The following is a 19377-nucleotide window of genomic DNA, read 5'->3' as shown; positions in this document are numbered from 1 at the left end:
ACTGTATCTCTCTCACACTGTATCTCTCTTGCTCTCTCTTCTTTCTTTGTATCTCTGTGAATCTGCATCTCTCTGCCTCTCACTCCCTGTATCTTTAGTCTCTATATCTCTTTTACCTCTCTTCTTGTATCTCTTTCTCTTCCTGTATCTCTCTTTCCTTCTTCCTCCTTCTCCCTGTATCTTTCTCCCTTTCTCTCAGTCTCTCTCTCTCTCTGCTAATGCTGTTTATTATATCATGTCTGCAAAACGAATTTGCTGCAATTTACGGGTGATTCATTCAGCTGTGCGATACAGCAACAGGTCAACACGATCTATTGTGGAAATTCACACTCAAACTCGGAGATGTTGAACAAATAAATAACAGTAATTTAATTTACAAAGGAAAAATGCAAACGTATAGGATGTTTTGTCAGTTCTTACTCATGTTCCCATAAATAATTCATGTATGCATGACACCATGTGAAAAAGGACGCCCTCATTTATCCACATATTTCACAGGAACTGCACAGATGTGCTCCACTCCCCAACCACAAGCAGCTCCACATGCTTTGTGTCTTTTTCTGAAGTGTGCTTTGAAGTGAACTTCACTCACTCTATGAAGTAGACTTCGCCTTTCTCAGTGTAGGCCATCTCCCAGTTGTCAGGCAGCGGTCCCAGATCATCGTTGCCTTGCGAGTCTGGGGGGGATTTGGGGGCCTCGCCTTCCTCTTCTGGGGCGTCTGTGGCTGTGAGAGTGGGGGTCTCAGGTGGGCACGACTGGGGGGGCACATCACCCGAGGCATCGGTGCTCTTGTCTTCATGTTCACTTGACTCTGTGGGAGGGACAGTGTGTATGTAAGTCTGTGTTTTATGCCTTATTTGAGTGTGATTAGTTTTGAGAGAGGAGGTTAATTACAAGATCCATTTCCTCAGTTCTACCCCCCTTAAAAGTCATCAGACTCATCTGGATTACAAATGACACTGATATTTTGTACTGTGCCATATTTTAAAAAGTGGCATTGGTATGAATAAAAGAAAATTTTAAAAGAAAATTTTATAAAGAAAATTTTCTGTGACAAAAATGACTAACTGAAAAATGCTCTTTCCTATAAAATTCTATACATGCTTTGGAAGCTCCTAGTTGACACAAACGGAAGATACTGTCCTAATGAGGATACAATTGGCTTACAATGGGCATTTATCAGTAAATAATCAAAGAAGCACATCTTTTCTGGGTAAAAACTCCCTTAATTTAAGTACCGCTGGTCAAACTGTGAATCTGAAGGAAAACTGAAAATTAAGACCAGAAATTGGAAATTGGAGATAAAGTTACAGACATACAAAAAAGGGAAAGGCTAGACAATTATATTTAAGTGTTTGAATTTCCCAGTGAGTTAAATCAATTATGTGGAGGTGGAAGCTGCATCATACCACCCAGGCACTGCCTAGACAAGGCTGTCCCTCAATACTCAGAGCAAAAAGAGTAATTGAGAGGAAAGTCACTTAAAGACGGAAGTACACCAGTCAATAATAACAAAAGTTTTGGATACAACTGACCTGTATGGGAGGGCGGCTAGAAAGAAGCCATTACTGAAGAAAAACTACATCAAAGCATGTCTAGAGTTTGTATGTACTAAAATGTTATGTGGCACAAACCTAAAACTGTCAAAACATCATCCCAACAGTGAAGCATGTGGGTGGTAGAATCACGTCATGAGGAGATGCTGAACAACAAAACATTAATTTTCTACAGTTCCCAAGTCAAGAGTCTAGATCTCAGTCCAATAAAGAATCTTTGGCACTATTTGAAAATTGCAGTCCACATGCATGATCTAACCAACATAAAAAACCAGAGCAAATCTGCAAGGAAGAATGGGTGAAAATCAGACTCAGACAGTGTGCAGAGCTGGGAGAAACTCCAATGGACTTAAAGCTGTTATTACAGCAAAAGATGGGTCTATCAAGTACTAGTCTGAAGGCGATGAACACTTACACAAGCATCATTTTTCATCTGTTGACAAGTAATAAATTATGACTTTCTAGTTTAAGAGCATATTGTTCTCAATAAAAATACTGTCTGGAACAAAAGGTACAAGTGTCACTTGTAATCCAGATTACATTGATAGCTTTACTTTTTCAAGGGCCAGTATAATTAATCAAGGAGCTGTGAGTCAACCTGATAACATAATGACAAAACCTGCTAATAGAAAACAGCATCTCTTTATTTGCTGACTGGAAGACAAGCTGCTAAATTGGAGCTCGACTTGGCACCGTTTCTTTATTCTCAAATTCGAAAAACTAGACTACTGTAATCAACAACATTTTGGTGATGGCCTAATTCGGAGAAAGAAAACTGAATATCTTCAAAGCACCTCCCACAGGACAGTGTGATTGTGAACTGTTGGGCGGTATTTGTTAAGTTGACTGAGCTCACTTTACTGACCTAACGCTAGTAAACTTGGCATTAACTGTATGTTAGTTTGTCTTGTTTGTTCAGATTTATTTCATTCTCAGTCTCAACACTGAAGAGAATTTCTGGGATTTGATGTTTTAATTCATGCTGTCTGAGGCAATTTGGAGAAATTACTCAGACACTTTTTCTCTAAGAATCGGCCAGTCAAGTTTCGTACAAATTACTTTACCTCCTCTACTAAAACTAATCGAGCTCCAACAGGACTTACAAGGAGCCAAACCCCAATCTCTCTCAGTAATAGTAGTCCTGCTCAAATCGACTTCACAGAATGTAATAATAAAGACAATAATGATAATAATGTAATAACAAAACATGCTAATAGACAACCCCACCCCTTTTTTGGTGACTGGTAGACAAGGACAACTTCTAAAATGGGGGGAGGGGGGTGATTGACACAGTTCCTTTATCCTTAAGATCAAAACAAGACTACTGTAATCTGGAACATTTTTGGCATTGTCTAATTAGAAATAGAAGGAAAATTAAATATCTTGAAAGTACGTCACACAAGGCAGAGTGATCTTATATGCTATTTGGTGAGTTGAATGCACTCACTTTACTGCTATTCTCTCTGGTATTAACTGGAAGTCAGCTTTTGTTGTTTGTTTATTAGGATTTTAAATCGGATGACAGCATCCAGGCTATTTTGGGTGATTTGGGGAAATTTTAACCCGTTAAAAGTCCCAGGTTTATTACACACTAAGGCTTATTATTCAGTAACTATAGGTACGTCAGCGCAATCTGAACTATTCTGAGGTTATAGAGGTGTGTAATAACACTGGGCCCACCAGCGGGTCCTGGCCATGTAAGGTTAATGCTTTATGCCACACTAATCAGTCAGTCAAATTTCTTACAAACTACATTACTGAACTTCCACTAAAACTAATTCAGCTTCTATGGCTTAATTTTGCTCTGTCAAAAGTTTGGGGATGCCTTGGATTCTTTTTACATTACACTAATGCCTGAATTACACTTTTGCATTTACTTTTACAGGAAAGGTTATACAGGATAAAACAGCTACTTCCTAATATTTTGCTCCCACAGTGTTCATCCAATGTCGTCTTTGGTATGAAGATACAGCATGAAAAGCAGGGTTTTCTATAAATGATGATTTGACAGTTTTCGGTTCTAAATTAATCTGCCATAAAGTGGTACCCAGACATCTCAATGAGGAGCTAGGATGTGTGGGGTCTGGCATTATTATCAAGTGTCACGCCTCAGACAGACTCTGCCACTGTTCTGAACTCCATCTCCCAGGAATCATTGGGAGAACATGTGACCGGTGACGATTGGTCACGCACCTATCAGCAATCTAACTCACCGGATTACTGACTTGTCTCACCTGAGTTGATGAACACATGACCTGATTAGAACAGTTTAAAAGCCCAGGCCTAGAGTTAGTCTTTGTGAAGTACTGTTTCTGGAATGAACTTGCTGAGCGTTATTTCTGACTGCATTTTGGTTTTGACCCGTTTCCTGTTTATCTGGACTCTGATTTTTGTCTTGCCCTGTTATTTCTGGTTGCCTGTTTCTGGACATGTGTGTTTGACTTTTTTGCTTACTATTATGACATTGTTTTTTGGATTACCCCACTTGTTCTGTTTGCTTGGTGTGATAATCACAGCGGTGATCATCTGTGCTCTACTGGCTTTGACTTCAGGCATGCACCTTGACGCCGATTCTGCCTAACGTAAATAAACCTCTCCTTTCCATTTACTTCCGCGTTCGTCTAGATTTTGCTGAAACCTCACACAAGATAACGCTGTCACTAATATTGTCATCAATATTGACATGTATTATACTATTTTTTCAAGAAAGAACCTGGTTGGTATTTAGTATGTTAAGTTATTGCAAAGTGGCAAAGAAAACAAGCTCATACAGTAAAAACAATTAAAATGAACTTTTGGCAGGCAGTGTAACATGAACTAGAGGTGACTTTCTAAACGGAGGATTCATTTGTCCACAAACTCAAAGATGAGACTGGAGTTATAAAAGTTATAAAAGGTTTATTTAGCTATAGCCATACTGTTTATATATATATATATATATCATTTTTCCATTTTTATTATGATATTACATTATGTTATATAATATTATATAATATAAAATGTGCCATAACCTTTACACAGGCTATGTTTCATTTTTCCCAATATGTTACACTCAGTATAGCTATAGATAAATAAACCTTATATATATATGTTAACATCACTGGTTCCTAGTGATCCAGAGGAGATTTTATATATGATAAGTCACATTATTTTCTTGTAAATATTGTTGTTTACAAATGTACTACAGCTGCCCTAAGCCTGCTGTGTATAATTGGAGGAATACAAGCACTATGCTAATTAAGTATAACCTGAAATTAACAAACTTCCAAACAGTCCCTTTCTTTCTGTTAAAAAGCATTAAATAACTTTAATATTTATTGCACTGTTGTGTTCCCAAGTTTTGGTCCATCTGTACTGCAAATTTCGTGTCTTCTTTGCACACACAAATCAGCTCAACAACTTATTAATAGGCCCTTCTAAAGGATAAAGTATGTGTATCAGAAATTCTACATTAAAACAACAGAATGGTGAAAAAATTGAATTTTCTAAATTTTTGGCTAATTCCAAATGTAATACTTACATATTTTAATAGCTATCTAGATAGCTAGATAGCTAGATAGATAGATACTTTATTGATCCGAAGGAAATTCAGCAGCCAGTAGCAGTCACACAACACAGTAAGAGTAGTAAGGGTGTAAACAATATTTAAATAATTAATTTATATTCAAATAATTAACCATAATTTTCAGTATGTTTGTTACTGTAAATCAAAATACACCCATTAAGCAGCAACAATGTATTATCAATCAGGCTCACCATCACAGTTTAAGTTAAGTTCACTTTAGTTAGTCACCTTTTTATTTTTCAGAGTTATTTTGTTTGGTTAATTTGCATTTTTTCATCCTGGAAAGCAGCATTGAGGGCGATGGCCAAGACAAGTTCAGCTCAGTCATAGCCAAGCTAAACAGAGTCTAGATAGAATGAAATAATGCCTGGGCCATCCTTTTATGATGTATTCAGCTAAACCAGCTATCCTTTATGTAAGTATTTATTTACTAACATTTTCATTAAAAGTAAGTGATCTTTTAAAGGTCTTGCTGGTTAAATGTGATTTTTGTGGCCTGAAAGAAGCTTTTAAATACTAAATAGAAAACTGAATACCAACATAACAAACAAACATGCGAGCAGTCACATTATTCGGTCCAGTCATACAGCCAAGACATGTTTGGTGTCTGAAGCTTGCTTGAAATATGCTCGAGGCTTATTGTCTTTGAATGTTTTTTGCGCTAACCTGGCGTGATCGCAATGCCGTTGCCATTAACGACGGGGCTCTCTTCCTGCTCCTCCTCAGGCGGCTCGATGCTGTCCTTCTCCATGTTGCTGACCGACTTGTTCCTCTTCCTTTTCCCCTCGGCACTGGGGCGGGCACCCGGCAGCAGCTGGTCAGTCACATTAAACAGCATGGGCGTGGGTTCGGCTGGGGGCTTGGGCGTGCCATAGAAGTTATCTAGAACAGAAGAAGACGCATGTTACAGTACATTTGAGACAATCATGATTTGTTTAGCTAACCGTTATGAAAATGAACTAATCTCTGAAAGGGGTTTTCAGTTTTAACAGCACACAATGCCTTCTACATTAAAAATATTGCAAAATTCAACATTCAAAAGCACTCGATTTACTGAGCCATTTGCACCAGTTTCAGGCACAAATTGGATGCATTGTGCCTGCGTGACATACGAAACTGCCACAAGTGCAGTTTAAGGACCATGTTCATAGATAGACATATTAGACATATGTATTTTAATGAGGAAGACACAAAATATGGGAAATTGGTAGAGATACTGAAAGTGCGACTGATTGCATATTCTGCTTGATTTACAAGTCTGGGCGAGAAGCGATGGCCCTTTATTTTAGGTGTTTTTGTCTGCCTTAAAATCAGGCTTAAATTAGCAGTAATGTCGCTAATGTGTGTTGCTGGGAGACTTTAACAATAGCAGTAGACACAGCAACTAGACAAAGGAACAAGCCTTGAATACATGCTGAAAGAATATTTACCAACACAATAATACTATTTAAACCCTCAGGTGTACATGGATGTGTGTGAGAAGTTGCAGTGCAAAATGCACCTTGATTTGGACACAATCTGTACATGCAGTCTGTGTTAGTTTCCCACATTGTCTAATCTGGAGTCAAATCGTACATCTGTTGAATGTTTTGGTGGGAAATAACTTCATTTATTAACACAACTCTCTAACATTACTGAACTCTTCAACTGCTGCTTTTAAACGTTGTGTCTCAAGAGCGCGCAGTTAGTTAGTAGTCCATAGTAGACCTGACTGAATTAGTGGTTGGTGGGGCCTGGCCCCTTCAGATGTTGATGTGGAGCAGTGCACCACACAATATAATGTGTATAACAATTATAATTCAGTATAACAACTAATATATACATTTTTTCTTCATAATGAATGTTATTGCACATTTATCACATATGACAATGGTAGGGCTCTCCGATACATTCCAAATATCTTCTTGTACTTGTTGTGTAAATGCCAGTAGCTGACCTACTTCTCCTAGCAGTCTTTGTGTGGTGAGTATGGGGCCCATCAGCATTCGTCTAACGGAGTGAGCAGTTAAAAAACATGTTGTGGGGCATAATCATGCTGACCCCATGATGAGAGCAGCCAATAAGAATGATACTTTTACATATGTCCAGATGTTTAGTAAGCGTTGTTTACGGCATGGATGTTGCTACGCAGCTAGCCAATATTCCTCATCAGTTGTGGTAGCAATTTGTAATAGCAAGGCTTTATAATGACTCAAGTTAAAAATGTACTAAAAGTTAAATTTAGTACCAGCCATTAGAGTAGAAATTAGAGATTAAATGTTCGGGACACACCAGCCAGAGGATTTCAACATCATTCAGTCTGGAAAGGTCAAAAACTGCTCCTTCAATCCAGAGTTCAAGCGAAAAACATGGCTAACTGTGAGTGTAGCTAAAAACACTCTCCGGATTTCCTTGCCTGCCCTTGCTATGCTATCACTTGAATTCATTCATGGATTGGTGGACTCACAGAGAAAAGATTTGGCAACTTAGCCCAGATGAAAGATCATCGTGCATCTTTTCTTTTTGAGCAGTGAACATCACGGTGAGTCATTCTACATTATTACAAGGCGTGTTATCCCTAATGCCTGGAAAGCAATGATGTGTTTCCCTGCTCTGAAATATTGCTTTGGATATATGTTTGCAGACCACAATGATCGTATACTGATGGATAACTTCGGATTTGTTATGTGAATGCTGTATAATAAGGTTTTTTGAGATCTAATGTCATTAGCATATCACTCATATTACATCCTGTCTCCACTTCCACCAAATCCTGCACCATGTTACATTAATTTGTGAATTAGTGATTTCATTGATGGAGCGCGTTTTTGTTTGGATCAGGTTTGTGTGTAGTCTCATTGATGAGTCGGCTACTGCCTCTACAGTTTATTGTGCCCCACCAGGCTTTCTGTGGCAAGGACACCACTGATTGAATGTATATTCTAGGCACACTGTTGATTCATACTGCAGTTCCATCAATCCCAGAGACCACTGGTGTCTGGTGTATTAGTTAACAAAATACTGCTAAGAGTCGCATCACTTTGAGAGCTGCTTAGTATGCAGCATGAAGGGTGCTTTAACTTCTTAGAGTAACTTTTCAATCATGTTTTCAATAACTTTGCCCACTTCCTTTTTTATTCTTGTTCGTGTGATGTTTGTTATTAAAGTCAACCTCCTTCACAAGACCCTCAAAACTTTCATTCAGGATTGAAAAGAAATCAAGAAAGCATCGGGGGGAATCTGTTTAATGATTAAAAATTAAACATGCAAGTGCGTGTGTGCGTGTGTGTGTGTGTGTGTGTGTGTGTGTGTGTGTGTGTGTGTGTGTGTGTGTGTGAGGCAGAGGCTTTTGAATTCATCTGCAGGTCTGTGGGGAGTCGGTGGAGGGCTGCTGAAGTCCAGAGATGTGAAGAAAAGTCTGATTTCAATTATGTACTGTGGCCCAGAATTACAGGCTGCGGAGCAAACCCCATCTGCTGAAGAAAAGCCCTGAAATGTAATCGATTTTGACTGAGCACATCACTCCCAACACACTGTCCCAACATCACTCCCAACAAACCTAAATAACTTACAACCATTTGAGATATCATCAAACAGAAGCTAAGCTATGTCATAAGTAGTGTTGTATGACATACATCTCTGTGGAATCCTATGTCTGATCTATATAACATCTGCCGTATTGCTCATCCATTAAATTACAGTATATACAGATCAATGTTCAGTGGATTATTTTCAAAACATTTTCTTTTTGTTGTTATTTTTAGCACTGTTTTGTATTCAATCACAAAAATCCAGCAGATCCAATCAAAGCTTTAGAGACCCTCCAACACTGCTGTGGTTTCGTGACTGTCCACACAGTGGTAGTGGGCTCAAATGTGACTGCCAAATACTAGCGCAACTTTTTAGTGCAAATATTTGACCTCTGAATCTAGCAAAACCTTAAGATGGATGCTGAGATACTACAAATGCTTTTCGAGGTGATGACAAATACACTGACAAATTGAGAAGTAGCTCTGTACAGCTAGCAACACATCACCTGTAAGAACATAAACTGAAAAACGCCTGCCTCAGAAAATTATCACACATCTGTACATACAGACAGTAGAGGCTTCCACTGACTTTTATAAGTGGTTGATTGTGTGGATTATTCATTCAAATAGTTTTGTTCTGTAAATTTTCATAGTTTTGAGAAAATGTAAAATAAATCTTTGGTTTTGATTTTTTTTAATGAATTTACATACTATTTTTGGATTAAATTATGAGTGTGTTTTAATAACTGACATAATAATATTATATATTGTTAATAATGTAATATATTGCTGCTGTGAAGACAAAACCTTGTATCTCCATTTTTGTCATTTTTCAGGTTTTGACATAATTTGAAAATGCCTGGTGATCTTTACATTGTGCATAAATTCCATGATGAATGGACTAAAAGAAACGACACAAAATGACATGGAAAAACATCTGGTTCCATTGACTTACATTAAAAGTAAAGGAAGCTTTTTCCTTCTTCTATAAAACGATCATTTTGGAGATACAAGGTTTTGTTCTGACAGCAGCGATATGACACATAACATATATATATATATATATATATATATATATATATACATACACACACACATATATATATATAGTTACACTCAATAATATAAAGATACACGTAGACAGCCACTTAGCCTTTCAGGCTCAATGGTTAACCAATTAATCTGAAGAGTAATAGTGGATAGACCTAGTAATCTGTGCCACAGAATGGCATATCATCTCTTTAAATCCTTCTCAGGAAATGTCTTACTCATATACCATGGTAAGCTAGTAATTTATATGAGTAGTCTTTTGCACTATTTGAGTACAGTAAACGTTAAAATGAGAATCATAAAAAAAATAAAATAAAAAAAAACATGCGTCATCAAAATGAAAGAAGCTGATTTCTAAAAGAGCGGGCATGGATGAGCGCCCAGTCGACCCCCATCTCCCACACACCGCCTCTCAAAACGCTTGGCACTCACCGCATTATGATGCAGTGGCTGCCAGTTCCGCGGGAAAGAGAATCAGGGTAAAGTCCTTCCCTCCTCCCCTTCTAATGGCCCAAAAGAAACCTGCATCTGCTTCGGAAACTAGTCCACACACCTGACAGTTTGCTCCCTCGGGCCCATGCTGCACCCGCTCTGAATGCGCTTCCTCAATGTCAAAGACAAACGTGTAGCTGCAGTTACAGGCAGCCGTGTCTGAGCACATTATCAGAGCACTTGTGTATTTTCAGTGGATCTAACAGGTGAACAGATGTTGTTTATATCAGAAAACCTGAATAACACTCTGGAAGAGGCGACCATCATCAGTGATGCATAATTATCAGCGACGATAATTCCATCTTACACAGCTTTGTGAAAATATCTTCAAAAGGGAAACAAGGTACATCTGCACAGCATCAACGTAGATGCCAAGGGTAACACTTGACACATATGCAAGGGTTGCGTACAGTTTTCCAGCGATTAAAAACGCTCTTTGCATTCATATGTGAGAGATCCCTAGAAGCCCCATGATATACAACTAGGGCTGGATATCAAAGTGTAATTTAATTCCACATTTCAATATCTAAGTAGTCTGGGGAAAAAAATTTATATACATCACCAAATAAGTGAATGCAGTGCACGAAAGACTTAAAAAATGTGTAATAATCGCTAAATGTTAAACAGGACAGAGCAGCTGGTTAGCATTGGCTTAGCTAGCATAATGACAGCTCTGCTCACCACAGATCATGTAAATTCTGGATAACTAAAGCACAGACACAAGATGATAACGATTCAAATCTGAGGGAATAAAGTCGAGCAACTGGTGTTGAAGGGACAGAAAGACTGAATTAAACCAGTTCCACAGTGTTAGGATCTGTAGTCTGATCAGCTAACTTAACATTAACTTTATCACACAGGCTACAGACACAGGCTAAACAGGCCTGTATCAGCACTGTATCAGTTTGATTCTGACTAATTGGTGCTCTCCTGAAACAAATTTAGATGACAGAAATTACTGTCTGATAGAGCAAAAGTCGAGTGTCTGGTGCTGGAGTGACAAAGTGGAACGTGTTCCAAGGTGTGGAGCTATTAGCCATCACTGAGCTGCTATCCTGCTTAGTTTTCCTGAGGTTTTTCCTTACTCTGCTTTCTGTCACTTGCCACCTGCTGGTGAGCAATCACACTACCATTCACTGACCCTGCTAAAATATGAATTGGTGGAATGTGTTTTTTTATTGGCCACTCAGACATGGAACACAAATTTAGCACATCATAATTTTGACATGCCACCACGATTTTTAAGTACCAGGCTATTTTTTTTAATACCACCCATCTATACCATACTTCCGAGATAGCAAGCATTTATTGGTCTGCTGACAAATTTATTGGTCTGGTACCCCACTAACTGCACGCCACTGCTGGTCCACCCTATGACCAGCCAGATTACTGCCCTACACACAAGCTCTAATTAGTTTTTCTCCCCAAATAAATTTTACATGCACAGTCTTCTATTTTACAGAATAAACTTAGACAAATATTACAAACAACTGAGAAAGAAAAAATAATGAGTAGGTCTGATATAAAACAACTTTATAGAACATGTTGTTGCTGTCACTGTTAGACTAAAATTACTTACTAAACTACTAATTTACAAAGTATAACAAAAGAAAAGAAGGAAGGAAAAAAAGGAAATTGGAAGTGAGCGGAAAATGAGTGATGATAAGTTGAATTTGTCTATTACTCAACCATTGCTTAACCACTGGGGTCACGGGGGGGGGTGCTGGAGCCTATCCCAGCAGTCTTCGGGCGGAAGGCAGGATACACCCTGGACAGGTCGCCAGTCCATCGCAGGGCAGACAGGCAGACAGACACAGACAGTCACTCACACCTAGGGGCAATTTAGCATGTCCAATTGGCCTGACTGCATGTCTTTGGACTGTGGGAGGAAACCGGAGAACCCGGAGGAAACCCACGCAGACACGGGGAGAACATGCAAACTCCACACAGAGAGGACCCCAGTCGCCCGGCCGGGGAATCGAACCCAGGCCCTCCTTGCTGTGAGGCGACCCACCACGCCCCCGTGACCCTCACGGAGAAGCGGCTTAGAAAATGGATGGATGGATGGATGCTTAACCACTGGTGGAAAATGCTGAGCAAACGCCACTGGGCCACCAGCTTTGCCGTCAGTGGGCCGACAGCGGTCCACTATCCTCTTGCAATCAGGGTTCTTAAAAACCCAGGCTTATTACATACTCATATTAAAGTCTTGAGTATCGATGTGGATTTCTTGAGCGATATCCATTCTAATCACAATATTTTAACCATGACACAATTCCATTTCCTAAAACTTGTGATAGTGTCACAAATGTTTGTAGTTGTTGGTATAAAAAAGCAACAGTAAAAGGAGGATAAAAACAACACTTTGGGCAAAATGAACACACGGTTGTAGGCTTACTTATTAGATAATAACATTTTCCAAAGCCGAGGGAACTCAGTAGGCCTTCGTGTTGTATAAGAAACCAAAGCTGCCTCTTCGGAGGAGCTAATGAACTAACACCAGAAACATTATAAAAGAGACCGGTCACTAGTCACGTTTACATGCAGTCTGATAATCTGTTAATAATCCAAGTAACAGCTCAACTGGAACAGAATATGTCCAGGAACACAACTCAATCAGAACAGACTGATCCGATTGAAACAGGAAGGGTAAACCTGTACATAACCAGTTAAATAGAAAAGCAATAGCCATCATCCGATTGCATTCCCAATGGAACATGAGACGTCCAGTCTGCAACACGGAAGCTAAGGCTGTGTTCACACAACAGGTGAAAATGGCCTAAATCTGATTTTCTCACCAAATCCGATTTTTCTGTTTGGATGTTCACAACATATTTTAAATGTGATTTGTATGCAACATCAAACCGACCTGTGTGCGCAAAGGTACAATGCAAGTTGCTTCCCATAGCTCATCCAGAGGTAAACAATCATGACTGTGAACAAACACCAGTCCCTCCTGGAGCTTTCAGTTTCATGCTCGCCAGCATCACAGGAGCAAACATGAAGCTTCACTGACTGGCAGTTTGGTTCATGTGCTCAGATTCTTTAAACTTTGGTTTCAGACTTTTAACTGTTCTTTGATGCTGCAGCCTCGCTCTCTTGTTCATGGACATGTTCGGGCCATTTCTTTCAAACTCTCTTCAAACACAGAGGTGTTTTGGACAAGGCTCTTCTAATTTTTGTACAAAAATATCACCCCAATGTTTATTAGTTCTCAGCAGTGCGAAATTATGACAAATGTCGAGTTGGATTGATGTACAAGCCACAAGAATTCCGATTTGGCTGTTGAGACGATTTAAATTAATATATGCAGAGCATATTTATGGCACAAACCTTGTCAGTGAACTATGAGGGGAAAAAAACAAACAAAAAAAGCAAAAACAAAATAATCATTAACTTATCAAAATCGTAAAATATTCAATATTCAAATATTCAAAATGGTAAAATATTCAATTAATCATGATATTGATTTGAGGTCATATTGCCCAGCACTGCTAACAACACTGGATGCTGATGAGGACTTGCTGTCTCCTAGACTTGGTCTTTTCTCCTCAGTGGACAATGTTACTTTATTATAGAAATATGGTTTCATTGCTTCTGGATCTAGCTAACATCAGCAGCTAGATTGGCTGGTTAGTGAAAAAAATCTGCACCAAAGCCTTAGTGTCCTTAACAATGCATCCTTGGCAAAGCGCTCACGTTCAGGCACTTCTGCTTCATAGCAGCAAAGTATAATACACACTCATAAAACTCGCATTTCACAGTGATGGTTAAACATAAAAGCCTACTTATTCTGTCCTTCTTTCCATGATGAAGCTACTGAACTAATGTTACGTTGGCCTTCCTCTGTGACATGATTCATCTGGAAGCCACTCTGGACAAGAGCTTCTGCCAAATACCATAAAACATAAGTACTGGGATAAGACTACTTGTGATTTATTACTTCTGACTGCAAATTACATCTCCAAATGAGAACATCCTGTTTTACCTAAAGTTTGTCACTTCAATCGTTTTTTTTTTTTTTATGGAAGCAAAGATCATTGAGAAATCAAGCCCTCTTTCTACAATTACACATTCAGGAGATGCTTTTATCCAGAGCAATTTACAGTGGTAGGTGAACGTAGCATTAAGAGCATACCCAAAAAAACATGACTACTGGAACAGCTGAAACAGGGAACTGAACCTCAGTCTCCTGGTTGAGGCAATGGAACTATTCGCTATGCAGTTCAGCTATTTTAACCAACCACAAAGAGAAAGAGTTCCCAGTGACATATTGTATACTAAGAAAGCGGTCCTGTTGCATGTCATATTAGCCAAAGGCTTCATATATATTAAAATATTAATAATTTAATAACAGAAAAGCATCACATTTTGGGATCTGTTGTGACAAAATGCATATCCTTGTGTCTTGCCAGATCAGGAATACTGACATAAAGCCCTCACAAAAATCACTCAATACTCACCTTCATATGTTCCACTCTCTAGTAAGGCCCCACTTTTCTCTAATTCCATAAACCGGTCAACACTGACAAAGTTGTAGTCCACACCTGGGACCTCACCCTCCTTAGGTTGTCGTGTGGTACCTGATGACAAAGAAAGCACAGATTTCAGGAAGGTAATGCAATTCATGCAAAAGGTATACATTATCAAAGACACAAGCTTTATAATCTGTAGCTCCACTGTAGATGTGCTTGAAAGCACTGAACAGAATGCCGGTTTAAGATCTAGCTCTAATCTAACAGACAGCAAGACAATAGGTAGCTCTAAGCCATACACACACATGCATATATATGTATATATATAGAGAGAGGAAGGAAGGAAAAAACTACTTTCCTTTTAATGTAAGTCAATGGAACCAGATGTATCTCCAAGCCATTTTGGGCCATTTCTTTTGGTCGGTTCATCATGAAATTTACACATGATGTAAAAAATAATAGGCATTTACAAACTATATCAAAAACTGAACAACGTTAAAAATTGAGTTACTATATATACTATATAGTATATATACTATATGTATATAGTATATATAGTATAGTATAATATAGTATACTATATATATATATATATATATATTTCTTTTGATCCATTTGTCATGAAATTTACATACAATGCAAGGCGCAACAGGCAAAAACTGAAAAACGGCAAAAATGGAGATGTGAGGTTTTGTTCTGACAGCAACGATATATATATATATATATTTTTTATTTTTTTTTTTTTGCCGTTTTTCAGTTTTTGCCTGTTGCGCCTGTAAATTTCATGACAAATGGATCAAAAGAAATGGCCCAAAATTACTTGGAAAAAACTCTGGTACTATTGACTTACATTAGAAGTATAGTTGTGTTTTTTTCCTTTTCATGTAAAGTTACCGTTTGGAGATACAAGGTTTTGTTCCGACTACAGTGACATATATATATATATATATATATATATATATATATATATATATATATATATACATAGCACTACTGATATAATTTAATCCTTAAAACTCTCTCACTCTGCACATCTTCCTTGAGCCCACCAAATGCAAGCAATCTGCAGCACGAGTCAGACTTATCAGCCTGAAATGAGTTTTGAAATAGAGTCTAGAAGAGTTGAACCGCTCAGAGTGAGACAGAGCTTCATAGTCAGGGCCGTCTCATCTCGGCTGCCAGCGAGCTTTACAGAGTCCCCCCCAAGGAGTCACTCTCACGCAGTGACAAGGCAGTGACAAATGACCTGATCAAAGGGACAGGCAAGAGGCCAGCGACTGCACTCAACTTTCTACAGTATTTCTACCAGACACTATCGCTAACCATTCAATCTCAGGAGGCCTAGCCAACAGACAAACCCTTATCTATCATTCTGCTTTAAGAAGCTTGAGTAAGGTGAGTAAATTAAGGACGAGATTTTATCGGCGCTCTCAGCATGAGAACAGATATGCTGTTACAGGTCTTCAGAGAAGCTTAATGATCATAATCAATAACAACAGGCAACCTGTAATCAGGGAAACATGATTACACAAAACCCTGCAGCTTCTGACCGAGACGAAAGATTGAATCGTGAACTACAAATGAGATTTGCATTGGGAATAGAAGAAGAAAGCTGGAGTTGTGAGGTACACAAAATACAGCTCTGTCCATTTGTATAGCTTCTTTAGCCAAAACAAAGTGTTACAAAGTAGATTTCGCTCCAGAATATCCATTTAGTCGCCAGTCATTAGCTCTGTTTAAGAGCTAATTCATTAAATGAATGAAAACTGTATGTTCTTGTGTCAGACGGAAAGACAGACAGGGAGATGGACACTAGACTATAGGTATTTATATCACAATATATAACTCACATAAAAAACGGAAAAAGAAAACGAATAATTAGGTTATGCTGGCATATGTCATTAGAAATTTTTGAGAGTTTTGCGTTTTAATTATGCATTAATTACTTCACAAGCAGGCTGGGGGAATGTTGTTTATACAATTAATAAACAACAGAGTTTTTCTATTACAAGAACAACAGTGTTTCAAATGAATTAATTTCACGTGTGAACACAAAGCAATAATCATCAGCTCTAGACTCTCTCATAGTCACTTTAAAGCATATGTGGTTGTTATGCTTATGTCATGTTACAGCAACCATGAAGTGCCTAGGAACCAACCACATCCGTTCAGTCTGCGTGGAGAGGCGACCCCTGAGCAGGACGCGTTTTGTGTTCTCCACTTCAATAAGAGTGAATTCATCATAGCTGTGCAACGTGATTTTCGTCGGCACTGAACCTTCAAAAGCTCAGAGCATTCATCGTTGGTTCCACAGCACTGGATGATCTCTGCAATCTACAGTGCCACCTGACATGCTCAATCGAGTAGGGGATGAATTTGACTTTGGTGTTGATGTTGTCCGTACAGCTGGAGGAGGTTCATATTGAGCACTTGTACAATAACAAAATAAAATATGCTCATTTAAACCATTTACAGTTTCCTGCATTGTTCTGTATTGATTTACAAGTGAAATAAATCATTTTGAAATTAAATCCTTTTGAATCACCCTGTATTCTGGATTGTAATTTGTCAACTATTTGCCAGGTCTTTGCAGATATTTTGTGAATATGGTAAATGAAATGAGGCAAGTAGGCTATTGTACAACCACTGTTAAAAATGCATGACTTTTTGGGATAGCAAGAGTCCATCAGGCTAAACACAAACTGACCGCTAATGGCCTTAAGAGGCTGAGATACTCTGAACGATTGTGCTTGGTAATACTAAGTTCATAACTGTATTTGTATTTAGTAAAATTTAGTAAGTCAGGGAACAGTAGACCTGAAGGGTTCATTGTAAAATATGCCAAGATGGTCAGTTTGGCCTTTCAACTACTAAATAAGCAATCCAAGATTTGCAGTTTCCACTTTTGTATTACATTCTTTTTTACTGCACAGTTCACCATTTTCAGCACAGGAGTGACACTGGTAGTCTTACTATAGTTTTTACGTGCTTCAGCATTATTGCTAGGTTGAGACCACCACCCAAAAAAAAACAAAAAAAAAACAACCCAGGCTGGCTCTGTGGTTAGAAACTGACCAATATCTATAGGGCTAGTGCCTTCTAATCCAGATTTTAAATCCAGTTTCCGGTCCAAGATTACATAGGCACCGGTAAATGACAGGTTAGGTGGCCAGTTAACTACATGAACAGTTCAGTTAAAAGTTTTACCAACTTTTATACATTTTCCTCATAATTAAAAGGATGTAAAGACATAAACAGTCATTCAGGGAACGGTTGCTGTGAATTCTTTCTTCCACTACAGAGAAACTTACTGACTCACAGTGGTGGTGACAGGAACCAGATGTCTGTAGTGTTTAATGCCTCTAAAAGCTCCCTCACAGAATGTTTTTACATGAAATGGTTCTGAATACATGGCTTAATGCCTCAGGCACTGTTTTAGGAAAAGACAGACTTTAAAGTCTAAGCCTTTGGTCTACTATTTTACCATCATCAACACTTCATAAAAAAACTCAGGAGACACGTGTAAGTTCAGTGGTCATTTTGGATAATAAATAAAACGGTTATACTTGGGACTTGGGAAAGTCTTCCGTTTAATCAACCACTCCTCATCAAACCACTCGGAATGTCCAGTTTTTGCTGACAACGACGAAGTTATGCTAAATGATAACAAAAACAAGGACTGGACAGTGGATTCAAGGTCCAGATTTGAAGACCCCTGGGCATCAACAGACAAGCTATAGCAATGGTTCTCAATCCGGGTCCTGGGGATCCCACACTACACACAATTTTCCCTCAGATAGCACACCTGATTCAGCTCATTAAATAATTAAAAAGCTCCTTTTTAACTAATGTATTAATTTAAATTAACTAAGTAAAAAGCTCGTGTGCTATTTGAGCAGAGAACACACAACATGTGCTGAACATGAGGCCCAGGACTGACTTCGGGCTACAGTCTCTAACTGTACACCAGCAAGGTGGAGTGTCTAATGAAGGAATGTATTTTGCACTGTGTTCATTTACGCACCAGTCTCTACAGTTACTACTAGACCAGTTCTCTGTGATATAAACATAACTAGCTCAACTTGTTTGCTGGTTGCTCTTATAGGCTTTATGCTCAACCTGTCGAGCTTTTGACAATCATAATCCGAGCCTGAGCAATTGCTCAGATAGAACGTTCTAATCACATTTCATCAGAGACAATGCTCTGTCACGGAGCCCTCATAATTGCATCATAAATACGCCGCGACACCTGTCACTACTGTTTATGAGAAATTAGATCATTGTGCAACAGATGACAAATATTTGCCTTTAAACTGCCTACAGGAGTGACGAATTACTGAATGTTCCCGAAGAGAGAGACTCGCTCTGGAAAGCAACCACCATAACTTTTCAAGTGGGTTGAGTAGATTGCAGCTGCCACCAACATAGCCAATGGCACCCTGCACGCTGAGGCCAAGCTCCTCACCGGAGTCCCACAGCCGCCGAACTGACAGAAAGGATAAAAAGAGCATTTAACGGAGAGATGGCCGTTCACACGGAAAAACAATCAGACACTGGACACACCCTTATTGATGCAAGATTGGAAGCGGCAGCTATAAGCGATTAGGTTTAGTACACATAGATGGACCCCACTCTAACAATCCATTAACTGGGTAAATAGCTCTCTGTGTAAACAGTAGGGTCAAACGCACAAGAAGGAAATAATGCTCAGTATTATAACAGACGCATT

General features: G+C 38.7%; 1 protein-coding gene across 11 annotated transcripts in view; it reads right to left on the bottom strand.

Annotated features, from left to right (window-relative positions):
• The window catches only part of magi2b (membrane associated guanylate kinase, WW and PDZ domain containing 2b), a 161447-nt gene that overhangs the window by 75670 nt on the left and 66400 nt on the right, over positions 1 to 19377 (bottom strand). For all 11 annotated transcript variants that reach the window (XM_017690309.2, XM_017690310.2, XM_017690307.2 and 8 more), the window contains exons 3-5: positions 14637 to 14756; positions 5789 to 6004; positions 593 to 812 (exon numbers count right to left, since the gene is read on the bottom strand). In XM_017690309.2, coding sequence (XP_017545798.1) covers positions 593 to 812; positions 5789 to 6004; positions 14637 to 14756 — 556 coding nt within the window. The remainder of the gene's footprint in view (positions 1 to 592; positions 813 to 5788; positions 6005 to 14636; positions 14757 to 19377) is intronic.

Source organism: Pygocentrus nattereri, chromosome 8 (genome assembly GCF_015220715.1).
Source record: "Pygocentrus nattereri isolate fPygNat1 chromosome 8, fPygNat1.pri, whole genome shotgun sequence".
Taxonomy (NCBI): domain Eukaryota; kingdom Metazoa; phylum Chordata; class Actinopteri; order Characiformes; family Serrasalmidae; genus Pygocentrus; species Pygocentrus nattereri.
This window is presented reverse-complemented; position numbering and strand designations above follow the sequence as displayed.